The following is a 20,784-nucleotide window of genomic DNA, read 5'->3' as shown; positions in this document are numbered from 1 at the left end:
TAAATTCACAGCTTAATTACCCTCATTCAAGGTCTTTGGATTTGGAACTTGGGTTCTCTTAACTACCCAGCACTGCTGAGAGATTAATCGTTTTCTGTTTTTAAATTAGAAAGACATTACTACATGTGACAGTAAGGAAAAGGGCCTAGAAGATCGTAAAACATACTTCCTTTGCATCCAGTGTGGAAATCCTCCAGCTATGCATACCTCAGAAAGAAAGATTACAGAACCAGCAAAGGATGAGAAAGGAGGAAAGGTTAAAATCTATATACTGTGTGTTATGTCCTTCAGCTGTGTCATGTAGCTCCCACAATGAGTGTTCACCTACTAGTGGAATCTTCTTGGCTTCACATATGTATAGCACTCTTCACATGGGCAGATAATTAAAGTCAAATGATTATCATACTGATCTTTCATTTAACCTTTCTGTATAGTATTTCAGCTAACAGGAAATATGAAGAAAGAGTAATGAGAATGGGCATTGCATGAGGATAGCAAACCTGCTGACATCTCACCAGTTTAATAACGCATGAACACATACATTGAGAAAGGGTGACATATAAGAAGTAAAACACTATTTAACTTTATAAATATAGAGATATAAGATTATATTTTCCACTACAGTGGATAATGTCAAAGTTTTTATTATTGGTCTTAGTCCTAAAATTTCAATTGCTGTTTCATCTACTATTTCAGGATCATAATATCATGTGCAAAGTCTACTTCTACCCCAATTCCATTCCATCTTTTTTTTTTTTTTTTTATTTTAGACAAGGGAACAAAATAGGAAGTATGTTTTTTCCTCATGACAAATGAAAAAGACATCAACCTAGATCCCAGTCTCTACAAAATCTGGCAAGGAGTGTGATATCTAGTTTCTGTTTCCCTATCTGATAAATCACAATTGTTTTAAATCCTTGGCACATGATTAAACCAACAGCTGTGTTAAAGGAAAAACTCCCACAACGTATTACTCGCAACCATCTCAATATGATCCCTCCAGAGACAAAAAGCATTTTCAGAGGAAGTAATAGGCAAGCCATGGCTATCTTATTCCCATAAACTTGTAAAAATCACTTGTATTTTTAGCTTCACCATTTATTTGATCTAAAATGGGAAGGGGTGGAATTCTACAGAAAACTCCCACATAAAGAGACTAAAACACTAAAAATATTGCAAATTACTCTTGTGCACTTAAAATCCAATCCATTGTTACAACAAGAAAATTAATATAATGCTATTTTTATTCCAGGTATAACATCAGGTTTTGGATTATGATAAGTTTATTCAATAAGTTTAGCTAGTCTTATTTAATATTTGGATCTTTGGTACCTGAGTGGTTCCTGGTATCATAAAGTTTGCAAGGATCCGTAATGTATGTTTCGTCTCAATACCCCTGTAAAAGGAAGTGCTGGTACTTGTATGTTACTGGGTGCAGTAAGAACTGGGTGCACAGAGCATGCAGAGGACATGGGCATTTCTAAGCACAGTGATTTTTCTACATTGAAGTAAATGAAAATGAAACTGCAGTGCAATCAAGTCCTCGTCTGTTAAACTATTATGCTAACCCTTAGCATCAGTATTTTGACAAAAAGCCCCTTTTCTGCCTAGGTATTACTTTCTCATACAAAATAAAACCTAGTTATACTCTTCTTTCATTTACTGATATGTACTTGTGCTCCTTCGTTTGCTGACTTATACCCTAAAGAATTCAGACAATGAGATATTTACTACATGTGTTACTAAATTACACCAGTGGTTAATTGCCATGCTAGTTCATTTACAGTAAATCTGAACTAGTATAAAGTTCGATAATGGACTCCTTTTTGGAAAGAAATTATGTCAAAGATCACTTCATGCACTTCTAGTACCTTTATAATTTAGCCATCTTACACAGTACTCTCTAGTTTGATTTCCACTTTTCAAAAGTGACTGCAAAGGACAACTTAACCTACAAAAAGTCTGAAAGTTTGTGGGAGTGAAACTTATGGAGCCAGTTTAAATCAATAAACACACCTGAGTTAAATGAAGTTACAAAAGCATGTTTCCTTTCACACTCTCTAAAACCAAGTGGAACAGTTAAGCACTTCCCTGCTGGACAAACTTGTTCTCTTGTAATTTTTAAATGTAAAGGTTTTGGGGTTTTTTTTTATTTTTTTTCCCATGTGAATATTTTGATCTGCTAACAGGCTCAGAACAGAGCTCGAAATAATGTGAGCTTCCAAATGAAGTACTCATTAAATACTTGCAGCACGAAATACTGTTGAAGCTTTTTTTGTCGTTTAATAGAGCACAACAACCATATTACAGAGGAAGTAAAACAGCATTAAAGCTAATAATACAGGATACATTAAATACGGCTTCTAAGGGCTAGGTATTTTGTCTAGGAGGTGGGAAAAGCTTTGGATTTGGCAGAAAGAGGAAGAACTAGTAACCACTTATAAAATCAGATAACAATCAGTGAGTGTTCTCCACTTTCTGGTAAAGTGTGTTGCCCAACTTCAGAGAGGTTCTCAACATTGCCTGGGGTGACATTGCATATGTCAGCTAAGAAAATATAGCTTAGAATATTTCAGAAAATATCAGAGTTTACTGTTACAATGGAAGCTGATATTGAATGAGGCTCCATAGTGTCTGTCCTGGATTATATTATTAAATGCTATTCATTTGTAGAAGACACTTATATGTGTTAGAAGAACAGAGAAAAGACCAGACTACTCTGTTAGACAGACAGAAATAAATCTGAAATAAATGGCAGGAGTCTACAGGACAAGAATTCCAAATTATCTTGGCAAACTGGAGATAGCACATGGTAAAAAACAGTACAAAAGTAAGGACAGTACAAATGACTACATTAAAACAGGAATAATGAGATGCACAAAACAAGATGGGGAAAAAGTGGTCTCTTCTCTAGAAAAGTATGCTTGAATTTATTTTGCATTACACACTGATTATGAGTGAATAGTGTCATGTTTTTAAATAAAGCAAATATTAAAGTGCAATGGATGTAGTGAAATACCACTGACTGGGCTTGTAAGGTAATCCTATTGCTCTGTTCAGTATTTGTAAAGCATCATATAGAAGGAAATCATGCTTCAAGAAAAAAAGTAATATAGAACAAAGTGGAGAATCTCCAAAGTAAAGCAACTAGAATATTAAAAGTCTAGAAAACAAAACTTATGAGTAAAAGTGTGTTTCTTCAAGTTAGGTAAAACACAATTTTTTAATTTTTTTTTATAATGTGTTAGCAATCTTTCATGCTTTAAAGCCTATTGCAGAAGGAAAGAGAACTATCTGTTTTCTGTGGCATGATAGACAGGAAAATAAGTGATGAGCTTAACCTGCTGGAAGGAAGATTCAAATTTCATAGTAGCGTTCAAAGATAAGGAGAATAAAACACTGGATCAGGCTACAAGTTTTTAAGAAACAGTCCAATAAACATCTGTAAGTAATTGTCAACAGTTGATTCTATCACAGGACAGAAAGAAAGGTCCTCTGCAGCCCTATGATTGGCTTAGACCATGAAAAACAAGGAAATATCTTAGATGCGAACACCTCAAGTCACTGCCACACAGCACTTAAAACTTGCTGGAAAAGTACCACATTCAATATTGTCTTACTAGGAAAAAAAGAGGTATTGATTCTTGCCTTTCAATAACTCCTAAGTTTCTGAAACAAGATCACCACCAATTAGACTGTTGATATTAAAAAGGCACACCAGGGGACAACGATCCAACTATGAGTTTAACTCAAGGGGCTCTAGAGAAAAACTACTAAAACCACAAAAATAAATCAAAAGAATTTTCAGAAGAACCTGGCTGACCGCTGTTGCAGCAGTAGATACTGCTGTTAAAGCAGTCCTATTGATGGCTAAACCCTGGTGGACTTTTCAAACACATTTTCTAGCCTTCAAACTGATAATCACCTACCTCTCAAACTGGAACCGTGTGTTTTCCAACCTAAGACTAGATACTGGTCTGCAGCCCTCTGTTTATTGGCTGTGATTACTTCTGCTAGTCTCATTTAGGTTCATGTTTTGTAGTTTTGCTGTTCTGCTAACAACTAATAGGAGCAGTGTACAAGCAGTCTTATTAGGGAGTTTCTGCCTTCTTGGCTTCAGGATCTGTGCGGCATTTTCTGCTGCTATCAAACAGATTACAAAAATACCATGAAAACAGAAGACAATCATGGAAAGTTAAAGGGAAACCTCCCAGATTGAGAATATTGCAATTGCTACACTGCAGCATTACCTAAACACCAAATTATTAGGCATATTTTACCAGGGAAATTCTCTCTAAGTCAGTTGAAAATATGTGTATAACAACACCACCCCTAGCATTAAAGTTTGAACTCCGTGCTTTCAAAAAAGTACAGCTCTATCACTGTGAAGTTAAAACAATTGATAATACTTAAAGTCTAGTGCCAAAACTCTCCTACTTGATGGTCAGAAAGCATAACTGTTAAATAAAACCCATATTCGAGCCACACAACTAAAATACTTCCAAGCTTCAAGAATTCCTGCACTTCAGAGACCATTATATCTCTATGATCAAGAGAGATATAATCATCATTAATGGCAAGCCTCTTGAATCCCTCAGCACAACTATTCACCCATTCTCAGATGCCAACCTGTTCTTGCTGGACTGGTACTGCCTCCCATCATCCAGTAATTCTTAGCTTAATATTTGTAAAATATCCCAGATTTTGTCCGAGTATAAAGCTGTGAGAAAAGGCAGAGAGAGTGAACCTGAAAAACATCAGAAGGATGTACAATGGAGTTAGGGAAATAGAATTGGGGATTTCTAAATTACTTCAGCAGTTCTGAGATCAAGATACCCTCCAGTATAAGGAGTTACGCCTTGTGTGTTCTGAATCCCTTTGTGCTCCCACTGTGGGTTCTCAGCCCCACATATGTATGCATTTGTTGGATGCTTGTCGGAGACGGTAAGAGTAATTCCTTCCTGTTCCACACCCTTTGGTGGCTATCCAAAAAAAAAAAAAAAAAAAAAAAAAAAAAAAAAAAAATTAGAACCAGGGGGAAGAATGTGTGAGTCACAAGGGGATTTTTAATTTGTAAATGGCATTTGTAAGGCTGGTGTTGAAATACTTCATCCAATTCTGACATCCAAATTTTAAAGAAGCTCTTATGGGTCTAGGGAGGTCAGAAAAGGTGCAAAGACAAAGGACTCAGGAGATAGAAAGATATACAGCAGGAGATTGAAACATTTCAGTTGACTTAAGATATCAATGTGATTTGATTGTAACAAGTTATAAGACCTTCCCACAGGATAGAGATAGTAGGTACAAAGTCTGGTTCCTGGATGTGATGTAAAAGCCAAAGTAATTCAAACTAGAAAGGTAATTTTTTAACAGATGAGAGGATGGATCATTAGAATAAAGTAATCATTGTAAAACAGCTCTTGAGCCCACAGATTGAGGCATCTTCTAAAAGATTTGCCTCCAAGTTACTGGGCTTTGTACACAGATAGCATGTAAAGTTTACATTAAGAGAAGACCAGACTTAATGACCTAATGGCCCTTCTTAGTCTTAAAATCCATAAATATTTTAGTGGCGAAGTACAGTGTGCTGTGATGTGACTGCTTGTTATGCTTCTGGATTCAAGTCAGTTGACCAAGTACACTCCTGAAGGCTACATATGCTGGGCAAAGAATAAACCACTCTTCTATCACCAAGCAACACAGTGTTCTTGGTGTCATATGACTTTTCTGTCCCATGAAACATTATACATTAATATCAGTCTGCACAGAGTTTTCTCAAAACAAGGTCCCAAATCACTTTTGGGACATAAACTAACAAAATAGACAGACATGGACAGTTTCAGGAGGCAGATGAGATTTTCCACCAACCATCTGCTGTTTGAATAAAATTGAGCAGTTGCACACATTGATACACTGTTACTAATTCAGGTTGCCTTTCGAGCTTTAACTGTTTGACAGCAAAGAAAAACAACTTTCCATTTAAAATTCATAACATTTCTGGAACTATTCTAGCTTCCCTGGATAAAAATGAAGCTATCCACCTTAGGTAAGGTCCAATGTAGATGTGAGTTTTCACAAAATTTAATTATATACTTATGCAAGTAAGCATAAATACCTCAGATATCACTGATAACAGATACACAGGGAGGAAAAAGATTAACCCCATACAGCTTGTTAATTGTTCATGTCTATACTCACTTTTTCCAGTGGTTCTAAGAATCACATAGAATGTTTGACTGCAGTCTATTAAGAACATCAGACTTCACTATAGCAATTCTGCTATGAAATCTCTGAGAAGTATAAAAATGACAAATCACCTCTGCATCTATGTATGTATTGAGAAATACAGGACAGCAAAGCACAAAAGTAGCATGGTTATCTTGCATTTAAAGAAAGACACACTATAAACAGCAACAAAAATCTTTGCTGAAAGCATTCTGTGTTACTTTTGTTTATACAAACAAGTCCTGTGTACCTCAATACAGTTTAATCATAGGATTCCCAGGAAATTTTTGTCCCTTTTTAATCATATATACAATGCAAATATAATAATATTTAGTCCATATATTCTTCGACACATACACCTAAACATTAGTAGTATTCATTCCTAGATAACCAATAACAACCTGTTTAAAATGATTACTATCTGCAAGGTAAATGGTATGCTTTCTCATGTATTCTCAATCTGAAAACTACTGTCATTTTCATTATATGTTCCAACGAGAACATGTAATTGCTGAGGCAGAGATCTCTTCCAGATCCAGTAGGAAATTCAAAAAATCCCTTAGTTCATCAAGACTGGATACCTATGACTTCAAAGGTCCTTTAAAGGACTTTTCATACCTTCTGTGATCAAGTGATCACGTTTCTTTCACAAGTACTTATATTCTTGAATTACTTTCTTGATATTACTGGATGTCATTTTTTAGGACAGTTGTTAACCACAAAAGAGGTTGATCAACTGGAGAAAGTACAGAGGCATTTAACAAATGGGATCAGAAGTCTACAAAGCATGTTCTACTCATAGAAGTGGGTTTGTTTAGTCTAAATAGAGAAGAATGAGGGGAGATATGATAACAGTCTTCGACTATGTAAAAGGTTGTTGCAATAAGCCTTCTTCAAGCCCACAAGGGATAGGACAAGAAGCAATGGGCTTAAATTAGAGCAAACATGACTTAAAGATCAAGAAAAGCATTTTATGGGACACTGGAAAATTAAGTTTTAAATTTTTAAAGCTTATCTACTTAAAAATTATGTTAAGTGTATAAACGTAGCAAGAACTAAATTTACTAATTAGCATGTACTGTAGCACAAATAGATAACAGATTTGTGAAGGACCACAACATTCACCCATATGGAGACTAGGGAAAAATCACCCAAGTGCTAAAATAGAACCATGGAACTCAATAAAACAGATTCATTTTTTCCTTACATAATGGCCAAAAGCCAAAGATCTGTGCTGTACAATTACTTGATAACTAACGATTACTTTTGCTTAAGAATATATCAATTTTCACCTTGTTACTGACTTAGTCCAGTTCGAGTGCAAGGAAATTTTTAGAATTTTAGAATTCAAAATTCTAAGAATAATTCTGATTTGGTCAGGGGAACTCAAAATGAAAAATAAAGAAAAGCGCTCAATAAGGGTGCTGTTCTCCCCACGCCACAAAGTAAATAATTCTGATGTTAAGAGAAAAGCATTTCACCCTTTCTCCCTCTGTTGTTGCTTATTATTGACCTCTGTCTGTAACCACTCTCTTTTCTAAAAATCATTTCAATGAGTCTGGAAAAGCAGAAATACAAGTAGCTATTAACTAATCACTGACATTCAAATCATTTCATCAATGTCTACCCCACAACCAATCTTTCACTTTTTTCTTTAAGGCAGGGAAAATTCTGAGCTGAATGCTGGAAGTCTTATTTAACTCACCTCAGTGGTAGTCATGCAACAAAACAGGCAATAATCACAACTTGTGATACAAGGTAAAAAATGTTCCTAACTATGTTTACTTTAAAAAAAAAGGAGTGACAGCATTTTTTATGTCTAAATACTACCTAGAGACTTAAAAAACTATAGAAATCTAACTAAATCATAATGCTTTACTAGTTTTCTGTTTGGAAAGGAAGAAATCTGTTTCCTTTTCCTCTCCAAAATAAGACAGATACTGAACAGTACCCGTATTTTCAGTACAATCATACTTGCTTCTTACTCAGTTTAGGAGATGCTGAACAAAGCAAAAAAGTATCCATTCCACGAGGGACATGCATTTAAATCAAGAATTATCTCAGTCACAGTAATTAACACTGTTTCTGTTAGATGCCCTTTACTCCACTGGACACCTTGCAAAGTATATTTTAGCCAGGACAAGACTGTGAACTAAATCATTCTGTGTATAGCTCAAAACCCTGCTCTGCTGGCAGATAACAATGCTATTTCATCAATAAAACACTCCTTTTCAATATTGGTTCTCAAAACACATCTCACAACTCCAAGGAGTTGAGATTTGGATTGAACCATCTTGCTAATGGAACACTAAATCAAGGTTAATAAATCAATCAACATGAATTAATCTTCATCTGGCAGGGAATTCTCAAAAAAAAAATGGTTTTGGATAAAAATTTAATCACAGAAAAGAGATATACATAGCCTGAAAGAGTGGTCATCTTGATACAATATGGATTTTTAAATTAGATTTTTCACTGCCTCCATGGTCAGACATACCTAAACCAAGGAGAACATAGAGAAGCTTTTCTTTCTCTCATTAATCTTGGACTAAATAACAACACTTTATATACCTACTGGAAGCATTCACCAAATAACAGAGCTAAAAATATCTGGAAGAGCACAGCAGCTGCTAATGAAAACCCAATCAATGTCAGCTCAGGCTGTAATCTCAAGTAGCTTCACAGTTTCATCATGAGTAAAGAATAAAGGTGATTCACTTGAACAGTTTATTACCTTGAATACTCCTTTTGAAAAATGCTTTGCAACCCTCACAGGACCAGACGCCATAATGGTAGCCTGAAGCATAGTCATTGCAGACAGCACAGTACCGGGTCTCCTTGGTGGACTCCATGGACAGGTTCCCTTTCTCATTAGTACTGGACAACCTCTCCCGGTGGCGCCTGTTATCAGAGCTTGGCCTGTTAATAGCAAAAAACAAGCATAATTCTTTCAGCAAGGTTAAGTCTCTTCTACTCCTGCAGTCTGTACGAAGAGTAGATCTAGTTTTGAGACATGAGATGGACAAAAAAAAAATCTTTTACCACCCGCTGTCCTGTTCTAGTTGGGAAGGCGTAGAACCAGTAAGATACAGGGGATTTATTAATGTTGGGAACCTTATTAAAGTTTATAAATATCTAAAGGGTGGGGGTCAAGATGATGGGGCCAGGCTCTTCAGTGGTGGTCAGCAACAGGACAAGGGGCAATGGCCACAAGCTGTAACACAGGAGGTTACACTTAAACATGAGGAAAAACTTATTTACTGTGAAGGTGACAGAGCACTGGAACAGGCTGCCTAGAGAGGTGGTGGACTCTCCATCTCTGGACATATTCAAAACCCACCTGGATGCAGTCCTGTGCAACATGCTTTAGGTGAACCTGCTTTTGGCAGGGGGGTTGGACTAGATGATCTCCAGAGGTCCCTTCCAACCTCTACCATTCTGTGATTTTCTCACAAATCAATCTGATGCTATTAGGCATTCTATCTTGAAAAATTAAAAAGCTATTTGATAAATTAATCCACTTTTCTGAAGACATTATAAAGAAATAAAGAAAAAAATCAGCATTTTTTTTATGTACCTGTTCCTGTCTAAAGGGTTCAGCATGACTGCAGTATCAGTAGGTAGTCTGAGAATTTGAGGCAAAAATCACTTAATGTTACCACCTGAATTTGCAGGTCACTTAAATTATTAATACTATTTTCAACTACTATTGCCCAGTTAGAGATACAAACTTTCCTTACATTGTCAAAGATACAATACTGCATAACACAGTTCCTATTCTCATTACAATACCACTTTCATAAAAATTACAAAGTGATTTTAGTACAAGAAAAGTCAGAAGGCATTAAAAATTGTTGCCAAGGAATTTTTGTTCTAGTACCACACATGTTATTAGACATGTAGTAGACATTACTAGACATACCAGACATCCACATGACCCACAGGTGCAGTATGCTGCCAAATAAAAAACAAAACAATCTATAGCATAAATGGCAATGAATTCCTATCTGGTAAGAGGTTATTATGAGTAGCTGTTGCAGGCCTGGTAAACAATATTCAAAAAGATGAGAGGATGTGAAATTACCAAGGCAACTAGCAATGAACTCTGGGATTGCTCCTGAGAGGCAAACAGATCTTGCAAAACATGATTTCCAGTAAGAGTCTGCACTACAAATTGTCCAGGAGACAAATACAATTGGATGTGACGACATCACACAAGCTAAAGCATAAAGAATCCTACTGTTTACAGTAATTATCCACTTACCATGCATGTTTTAATTGCTGATTAGTAAGCAGGTGGCTCTTATCTCCCTGGAGTCCCAACATTTTCTCAAACATACCCTGGTTTTGAGCCTAGGAAACCAGGGGGTCTTTCATTCAGATTTCTTCCTACATACCTAATTATGCCTTATTCCCTTCTTCGGTGCATTTTGATCAGCTGAGGCATCTGGCACCAACAGCACCTTCATGCTCCAAACAGGTACTTTAGCAGCTTTCTGATACTTGTACAGTCAACTGTCCTCTTTTGTCTAGCCAAACTTCCCTGTCATCTCCTGCTCCTGTCCATCTCAACATCCAAAAGCTTTCTACTAGTCAGGGCCATCTGAATGCTCTCACCCACGCTGCCAGCCAACCCCTCGAGACTTTTTATATATAATTTCTGTCCCTAAATACAATGTATTTTCATTTAACAACTTTGAATATATATCAGTTATTAAAGAAACATGAGGCTTTGCCATGTGAGATGATAGAAACTGGTACTGGCATTGTTCAGAAAAACTGCATTTTCTTAAATGTTCTTTACCAAGTCTTATAAACCAGCTTATTTTGAGCACTTATTTAAAAAAAAAAGATTAAAAATTGATTCCTTGGGGCTTATGCAGGACAGAAGAAACTGCAAATGTTGAAGTGTTGAAATGGCACAACCCTGGCTTTTTAGTGAGGTGGGAAAACTGGAAAATGTCACAATTTTGACATAAATTTTAAAAAGTAGGTGGGGGAAAAAAAATCTTGAATAATTCAGATGTTAAAATACGAAAAGGTGAAAATATCATTAATAAGTTATTATGGATACAACTTATACATAGTTCATGTATCTACCTTTTCCAACCTGTCAAATCTAGGTGGTTTTTTTATTCTTCTCCAGGTCCTGAATCTTCCTTTGAATTTGCTTTACCTCAGTGCCTCATTTAATTGACTTCTTTTTTTTTTTTCTACTGAGCACTGACCAAAGCTGCTGTTTCTCTCTCCACCCCATTTTCTCCTGCCTGCAGCTAGATCACCTAATCAATCATCTCAGTATAATTTTAAATTAACAACAATGTGGCTTTTTAAAAAATATAATTTTAGATGTGTATAACTACAGGAATGTTTTAAATATTTAAAGTAAATCAACAATAGGTGGAGTAACTGCCAATATAATTTTAACAGTGATAGACTAATCTGTTAGCTGTATGTGACCACCTGATAGATATTCATAATTTTGGATTTTTTTTTTCAAAACTGCTACAAATATGGATATTATACAAGACAAAGTTCACAGAATTGTTTTCATACCAATAAAAAATAAAAAGTAAATTACAGTTTCATGAAATTTTACTTTTTAAAAATGCACATTAGAAACAATAAAATGAAGAAAATGTCAGGTTCCAAAACAATTACATATTTTTGCAGGTGTGGGCTGCTTTTTCAGAGGCAGGCTGCAGGCAGAAGCAATGAGACAGCATGTTCCCTGTAAGCACACCCACGACCCATGGCACAAGGGATCAGGGACAGACAGGAGAGCAATGCCACTTGATGGGTTCACACCTGCCCCTAATGCCCCTACATTTCGCATTTGACAGATCTCCAATGTCTTCCTGCACACAAACTTGTTATATTGTAAGAGCACTATTAATCTGGTAACACAGACGTACAGGAAACAAAATGAATCCAAAGATGGCCCTGCTGGCTTCCCACCCACATCGCCCTCACAAATTCAGTGCCACTCCAGCACTACTTTGAGCAAGGTCTTGCAGAGCCATCACATTCAGGCTCTTGTGGGATACACAATAAAATACCCCTAAAATACCCTCCCCAGAAATAATCTCCTGGCACCCCTTTCCATTTATACAATGGAAATGGAAGCTGGTAAGAAATAAACTCTGGATTATCACAACTCTCGTACTTATTAGAGAAGGTGAGGAGGAAATATTTTTGGGAAAAGAGAATCCCAATAACACAGAGCTTGTTAAATCAAAATAACATCTCAAATTTCATCCAGAAATCAGCTACTAGTTACTGCACATCACAGACCACTGATGCTGTGTCCTGACAAAAAATAACAATCTGCTCTTTGTCCAGTTTTCAGTTAGGTTTCAAGGGTTAGCCTTCTGGAGAACATAGTGCAACAACCTAACCCAACTTTAATAACTTTGGCAAGACCAACATTCCCAAAATACAATAGCAGAACCTTTTCAACAATTTCCTTTGTAATCCATGCAAACAATAACAAAAAAAAGACCAAAAGTTCTTGTCAACTGTGTTTACCAAAAAGAAACACAAATTTAAAAAAAAAAAAAAAAAGAAAACCCCAGATAAAGCCCTCCTTTCAAGGCTCCCACCAAAACAGAGCAGATTAGAAAGCAAAAAACCTCAGGATTTACTGCTTATTTCCAAATATAATAACACAGTAGACATAAAATGGAAAGTGTTTTGGAACCTACAGGACAAACTTGTCTTCTACACTCACTTTCATATTTTTGCACCTAAGTCACGCTGAGTCTGCTCTTCAATAAATATATTAGCAAACAAGACAACCACTTTAAACTCTCACTCAATGACTGCAACTCTGAATCAGCTAAGAGATCATTAACCCCATGTTGACTGTAGGGTAAAAAGAATGTGTATATGAGGAACATTACAGTTTTGTAATGTAAACTCAGTTTTATATATCATGGTGATCTGACAGGCAGGCAGGATGAATTTAGGATAACCCATGGTACAGACTCTACCTGACAGCAAGGTAAGGCCCAATTTATTCACAATCCCAGCTTTAGCTGAAGCAAGGATATTTCATAGATGGGGTGCTTAAGGGGAAAGTTATTTAAACAGTTAAAGGAGATACCTTGAGAAATTCTCATTTTCTGAATTTACATTTATACAAGGAATTTTAATTTGCAGCTGTTAAATATTTCTTACCAGAATGGATAGAAGTTCCCAGTGTAAACAGCCTCCAAAACCAATGGCCATTGAAATGCAGTCAAGGTCTAGCACGAATGCTTTTCCACACATTGGACTGATTATAACACCATTCTACTATTCAATACGAAATTAATTAACTTGCTGTTAGAATGTGAATTTCCATATGTGGCAAAATATTTATGAAAGATTATTTGAACAGAATTAAATGCTTGAAAATACTTAAAAGACATCTCAAGGAGAAGTACTGCAATAGGAATGACTAAGTACACAAACAAACAGAAAATTGCCAAGTACATTAAACGCCTTAAAAACTGCCTGTACTCTCAGAAAGTAGCTCCAATGAATCTGAAAAAAAAAAAAATCATATGCCATCCAAATGGAAATATTAGCTTAAAACAAATGTCCCAAAATGCCTAAGGTTGTAATTAAGCTAAATACAACTTGATGATGGAGGGAGAAAGTCTTACACGTTGTTGTGTATCAAATGGACAGAATCATAGGTTATTTTAGGCTAGATGGGACCTTGGGAGGTGGTCCCATGCTGAGTCAGCATTGGCACAAGATGGGCTACAGCAATGAGGATGGGTTCCAGCAATGGAACCAGAAGCTGGCATCGCTCCTTGGCTGATCCTCTGCCAGGGAGGAACCTCAGCTGGGGTTCACCTCCAGGGCCTGATTTCAAGTGATTCCCAGTCCATGGTTCTGAGCACATTGCACTCACACAGCTAAACCCTCTTCCTCTCAAAACAGGATGGTTTCTTCCATGCTACTAAGGGAGAAGGAACCTTGCATAGCTCCTGCCTGAAATATGCCCTAGGAGAAGATTATTCAGCCAGGCTAAAATGTACCTGGGAGTGTGAAGTTACCAAGCAGTGAGAGCCATCATGCTGGTGTTTGCACCCTTGCCCTGCCCTTGTTTAGCTAACTAATGTACAGGCAGACTTTTCTTGCTCCACTATCCTCATTTTATTCCCTGATTGTCTGCAAGTTAATGTCTCTGGCTACAGCATAAAAAATTAGAGTAATAAGCATTTCCCTTAGACAATTATGTTGTCCCTTCTAGCTTAGTGCCTTCCTCACTAAACATGACTTTTAAGTTCATCTACAACTTCTATATGGGATAAACATACCTATGACAGTTTGACAGTCCTGGGTGAAAATAAGCTGTAGGATGAGAAGGAGGTGCGTGTAATTCAGATCTCTATATGGACTGCAGGGCCAGCCACTTCTCTTCCCTCTCTCACAACCTTCTGTGCCTTCACAAGTCTTTCCACCAAGGGAAATACAGACTGCAGCCAGGAAGGCCACCAAATCAGAGCTGCACAGCAGCTCCCTTGCCACCTGTGACAACAATGCAGGAGGAGACCTTCATGCTGGAGAAATGCATGGTCTCTAGTCACTCCATCTCCAATTCATTTCACTGATTTCGCTCATATCTCCTCTTCTCTAGGGTAATTGCAGGGACATCTAAACAAGACTACCTGAAGACCCTAAGCTAGTCTAGTGAATGACTGAGGTGAAGAAATAATTGGCATAAAGAAATGAGGAGAAACAATATGAAGGACTACTTTAAAAATAACAAAAGATATCTGTGAAGGCCAACTAAGAAAAAAAATGGCAAAGAAACCTATTGAAAACAGGGCAGGGGTCAGTTCAGGAGAAAGAAAAAAAGATAACAGGCAGGAGAGAAATTTAAGAAAAAAATGAAAAGAAGTTATAGGAAATTTGAATAACAAAATTATCTTAAAATATTTACAATATTTCACAATGTACCAGAAAATGTATTTTATAGTCAGAAGTCACTGAAATGTTTTCTTTAGAACTAGAGTAAAACAGGATTTTATTTGGTAACTAAAATAAAATAACTTGGGGAAAAATAACTCAGCATTGACCAAGAAATAGTAGTGTTGAGGACAGGCTTTGTCAACATGAAAACAAAGGTATATCTTCTTAGGTCATCAAAATTTCTTATTCAACATGAAATTAAACATTTCCTTCCTCATTAGTTTTATCATGTTCCTTCATCCTTAAGTCTGGTTAATTTTCAAATGAGTGATTGAAATACTACATTTGGATATGCCAAAATTAAATCATGCCATGGGTGAAGAAAAATCTTTTCTAAAGCTATTTGCTGAAGTCAGTATAAATTTGCACATCCTTTCAATCCCTTAAAACTTCATTTTTTACAAATTTATTTTTTTTCATAGATCTATCTCTAGTATTTGCAGACTGGATTCAAGTTCAGAGAGGTGTGTCTGTGCACTGTCACTGTGCAGTCTGTGGCATCTCCAGCCACATTTCCTGGAGGTTCTGTTGACAGGAGGGGAAGGGAGCCTAGGCTCCTCTTTCACATGCTTAGTACCTGAATTTGGATGTTTTCAATATTTCCCTCTCCCCTACTTTCAATCCTGGGATCATTTTTCCATGGTTTATAAATGTGAGCTAATAATTTTGCAGCTGATCCCCTTGACAACATAGAAGTTTGCCAAACTTTCTGAAAAATGTAGAAACTTTTCTTAGGGATGGCAGGGGGGTCGGGTTTAAAACTGAAAGAGCTCAATCTGTCAGTTCAATGGGTCTGAAATTTAAATTCATACCAAAAAACCTTTGGAATAAATACTGAGAAATCAGTTCTGTTTCATTCCATTTCTCAGTCCTGCTGGAATCTAAACTATAACCCACTTACAGGGTAATTTTCATCAGTCAAGTGAAGAGTTGTGGTGTAGCTCTACCTCATGGAGTAGCCCAAAATTCAAACAGTTCTGAAGCAATGGCAATTTTCTGGTTTTTTTCTTATGCACAGATTATTAATAATTTCTTTCTGTACATAAGGTGAATGCAGAAACACCCACACACATGATTTATATGAATTAAAAGAAGATTAAGATTTTAAATATAGCATATGGCTAAACTGCACCTTGCAAATGCAACTGAAATCTTAATTTATCACTTCGGTGCATATTCATGCATGTTATCTTTAATTATGTGACCATACTTTTCACAGGACAACACCTCATCTGTGCACAGAATAAAAAGAATTTATTAAATGGGCAACTATTCTGCCTTTGGTTTGTTTTTTTTTCCCCAACACTGTTCAGTGTCTGGTGCTTTAGTGTCTGTCAGCACACTATCTGAATTCAGCTATAAAATCAGAATTATTTTCCTTACAGTATTTCCATGATAGTATAGCACTTTAGTGGTTGACAGGTTCTAATGAATGTATTTTTCCAATACTATTGTGAGTTGAAAGCATAAAAAATTAGACTTAGAGAGACTAAGGTCAAAAGTATACACTGAGTTATGTGCAACCTGAGTTTTTTAAGTACCTACCATTAAATAGCATTTTGAATGTTTAAAGTGCTACTTTCCTTGTCTGCAACTGCAAGGGTAAATGTTCAACACTTACATAAATCAGACTGTAGGACTTCCATCCAGCACAAAGAAAATTACAATACAACCCAAGACTACTTGTGAGGAGTTTGATTTAAAAGATTTCTGAACTTCACAGAAGCATTTGTAGCAGAATTAGTCAGAGAATTTAGTTCTGCAGACCAGCAATCAACTCCCTTCACATAATACTTCTTGAAATTTTTGCTTCCTCCTTTTTTTTTGGTTACCAGTCTTTGCAAGAAATGAGCAGAGAATTCACAGTAATATATTCCACTAAATGAGCATGACATATTACAGAGTAATCCTTTTCATATATTGAAACAGCAGTCCACTTATTATCACTTTAAAATTATGAAAATAATAATTATTATAATAATAATCACAAGGGCACAAAGTGACTAAGTAAGATTTGCACAAGTCACCCTTATTTGGGCTTATTAAAAATACAACTTTGGAAATAACATTTTTTTTCTGCATGTAGCTTCTCACCTTCTAAAGAGGACATGAGCAAAACAAAAATGTTATCCTTTCACCTTATAGTCACAGACAGCAGGGCTGGGACATGTAGGTGCACTTGCCTTAATGCAGCAGACTATGGCAGGAGATCACTCTCATTCCCAAGCAGCAGAGGAAGGATGTCAGTAATACCTGCTAACAGCTGTAAATAGTGACACTACAGGTCCTTTATTCTACTGCAGTTTAGGAGAAGAAGTAAAAGCTAGTAAATACAGAGGCTGCTGCCACTGCTGTCAGTGAGATGTCTGCTCTGTCCCACAGATGGATTTTGTCAGGTGCTCTTGCTTCACCCACCCAGCTCCTCTTATCCTTTTCTTACACTTACCTGCACCTTTGGGCTTTTCCTTCCAGTCTCAGCCTCCTTGTCCAGAAAGGACAAACTCCTCTTTCTTCCCTTGCCTGGACTGACTCTGCCTGGCTACTTCTCCCACTCCCAGACTCCTCGCAGCATCTCATCCAAAGCTCTCCTCCTCCCTCCATCACTACTTATTTTCCTTCTGTCCTGGTCAGGAAGGTTCCACTCTTCTGCCTCTCTCTGTCTGCTTCTAACCCCATCTGCCACAGTTACTTAGCTCCTGTGAATCTTGATATACAATCATACTTTCCTTTGACCTGCCCCACTAGTTCAACAAGTGCATACTGAGATTTGTAACCAAAGAAGGATTGAGGGACCTTAGTATTGCCATTTGTTGACCACATATAACTTGTTAATCATAAAAGGACAAAATAATATTTTTTTACTAGGACTGAAATTAAAATTTCTGAAATTCTGTAGTGAATAGGTCATTATAAGTGCTATGAACTATCAACAAGAAAAATGATGATGTTTTAAGTCCGTCCAAGCGGAGTAAAATATCTTAAGGTTAAAAAAAAAAGAAAAAAAACCCCAAACAATAATAGCACCACAAATATTTCTTTATAATACCTTTAAAGTTACAAAATTAGTGTATGTATAGGGCTTTGCCTTATATGATTTGTACTTCTGTCTTTTCTCCTCTGGACTGGGACTGCACCTCCTATAGGGCAAGCCTTCACCACAGTAGCCACTCCCATTGGAGCCCTGAAGTTCTGTGTGCTAGAACACTTTGTCCATGGGATAAAATGAGGACCAGAAACACATCTTTAAAGAACCAATTAAGAGATGCTATGTAAGCCATAGTATGTGATAAATTACATAATATTTCTTGCCAAAAAATCATTTCTGAAATAAGAAAAAACATTGTTTTCTTATTAATGTTTTGAAGACTATTGAAATCAGCACAGAAATCTAGTTTCTGCAAAGAAAAAGTCCAGATAAGAAAATTCCTCTTTTTTCATTTTCAAGGAGAAAATAGTTTCTGCGGTAGAAACCCCGATTTTAAAAAGTTTTGACAGAAAGATATTCAAACAACAAAACATTTATTTTCATATGATAGACATTTACATAGAAATGAACATAATAAGCAAAAAGAATCTGCAGACACATCCAGAAGGAAAGTTCTGCAGGGATAACTTGGAGTAGAAGTTGCTGCTAACTCTACTGGTAGTAAAACTGCCTTGCAGTCTTGATGTGAAAGTGACATAATCAGACCTACAGAAATTACATACTCTACAATCACAACATACTAGCGTTCAGTAAAGCAGGGATCGAGTATCACTTAAAAGACTATGTATCTAGACCTGTCCCACGGGAACTTGTTTTAACTTGCCCTTACAACATTTCCAATGATGAAGACTCCCTCTATGGACTCCTTGTTGTTTCACTACCTAAGACCCAGTCTAAGCCCTCCCTGCTGGAAATGAATCTCATTTGTCCTCAGCTATTTCCAGTTAACCTGGAGAACAATTCAGCTGCTGCCCTCTTAGTACGCATTTTCCCTTCATAAGGTCCTTGCTACACCACCTCTCAGCCTCCAGCCTCCCTTCCAGAGTCTCCTCTCCAATTCTCCCATCCTCTTACTGCTCTCATAAGAATTTTGCTTGCCCCTTAGTGGGCATAAAACTGAAAGAGGCCTTGCCAGTCTCTCCTGAAACAGCATATTGACCTGTTTATCTGTTTTTCTGTTCACAGACTAAAATTTGCCCTTTCTGCAAAAGATTATTCTGTTGAGTTGTATTTAGTTTACAATCTTCTCTACCCCTTAGATTATTTTTATTCTGCAGTCCTTTTCCCTACTTAGTAACTTCCCAGTTATTACACTTGTGCATTAGATTTTTCCTTCCCAAAGACTGGGCACTGTACTGACCCTTAGTGAATTTGAGAAATATTTAATGTTTCAGTTTCTGTTGTGGTAAGCAGCACTAGAAAAATATTCTCTTACATAATTAAGTTTAAAGTGGCCCATTTACAGATCTCTGCTGCTTTTAACAACTGGCAGCTACCATTTGCTTATTTAAAAATTAATGGTATTTTTTTATCTTTGGAGTAAAATCTTTGCAAATTATTGCTTTGATGTGTCATTTTGAATCCCTGATCACTGGATGATCCTCCTACCCTTTAAGTAACACCAACTGTGAAATAAATATTTTGATCCAGTTCCCCAGGATTAAAAATAATGACCAGTCAGCTTGCTCAGGGTTTCTCTGCCCATTTCTATCTCCTGCCAGGCACAGCTTTGCCTGGGCACTATCTGTCTCTGACACCATCTCTCTCATGCACCTAGGCAATCCCACAGACTCTGGTATATGAATAGTCATATAATCTGAGGAAACACCTTAAACCACTATCTAGAAACATGCCAAATTTGATGAAAAAGCTGCCAATAAACAGAGTCCCTCCTGGCACCACATAGATAGGATTTTCTGGCAGCGATACCAAGTTGATGTGTGGTCGTGTGGCTCTGGGGACAGAAGGAACAGGGGTCTGAGTGTGGCAATCAGCTGTGCCCACAAGTGTGTCAGAGTGGAGGGCCCAGTGGGCAAACACTCTGGAAGTGTGGACACAGGACATCTCACATTAGTGTAAACAATCTGAAGAATAAAATAAGTTTGAAAAGCTACAAGCATAAAAAAACAAAAGGCCAGCTTCAGCTGACAATCTCTGGTGTATATCCTCTGCAGCTTTCACACTTTTAGAAGTATCCAGTCACCCTTGTCTGCAAGAAAGTTATGCTAAGCCTCCAAGACTAAGCTGAAAAGTTGTACCACTGCATTTCTTATATGAGTCTTAGAATTGAAATACGGCTTTTGTGAAAAAGGTGAAGTTCAGCCTTTCATATAAGAATATGACACATTCAGAAGTTTCACTGTTCCTAGTGAACTTTCTTCAGAATTCCTTGGTCACTAGGCTATTTTTTTTTTTCTTTTCTAATGTTCAGTTAAACTAACACAATCCTACCATCTGAAAGGAAAAGGTTAAATGCACTCAGCAGATTGGAAAAGGGTGTTTCAGGAAGTGCTGTCAGATTCTTACACTTACCTCCAGACTATTTCAAAGGTAAATGCCAGCAAAAACACAGGAATCAGTCATAAATCTTCCTTCACTGTGCCTTT

The 20,784-nt window shown here is 36.8% G+C and overlaps 1 protein-coding gene across 1 annotated transcript in view; it reads right to left on the bottom strand.

Moving 5' to 3' along the window:
- The window catches only part of LOC104532872 (estrogen receptor), a gene marked incomplete at its 3' end in the record, with an annotated part of 63,250 nt that overhangs the window by 21,464 nt on the left and 21,002 nt on the right, over nucleotides 1-20,784 (bottom strand). The window contains exon 2 of the mRNA XM_010178187.1: nucleotides 8,960-9,144. Coding sequence (XP_010176489.1) covers nucleotides 8,960-9,144 — 185 coding nt within the window. The remainder of the gene's footprint in view (nucleotides 1-8,959; nucleotides 9,145-20,784) is intronic.

Source organism: Antrostomus carolinensis, unplaced genomic scaffold (genome assembly GCF_000700745.2).
Source record: "Antrostomus carolinensis isolate BGI_N321 unplaced genomic scaffold, ASM70074v2 scaffold2321, whole genome shotgun sequence".
Classification (NCBI taxonomy): Eukaryota; Metazoa; Chordata; class Aves; order Caprimulgiformes; family Caprimulgidae; genus Antrostomus; species Antrostomus carolinensis.
Note: the sequence above shows the minus strand (reverse complement) of the source record. Positions and strands in the feature narration are given on the sequence as shown.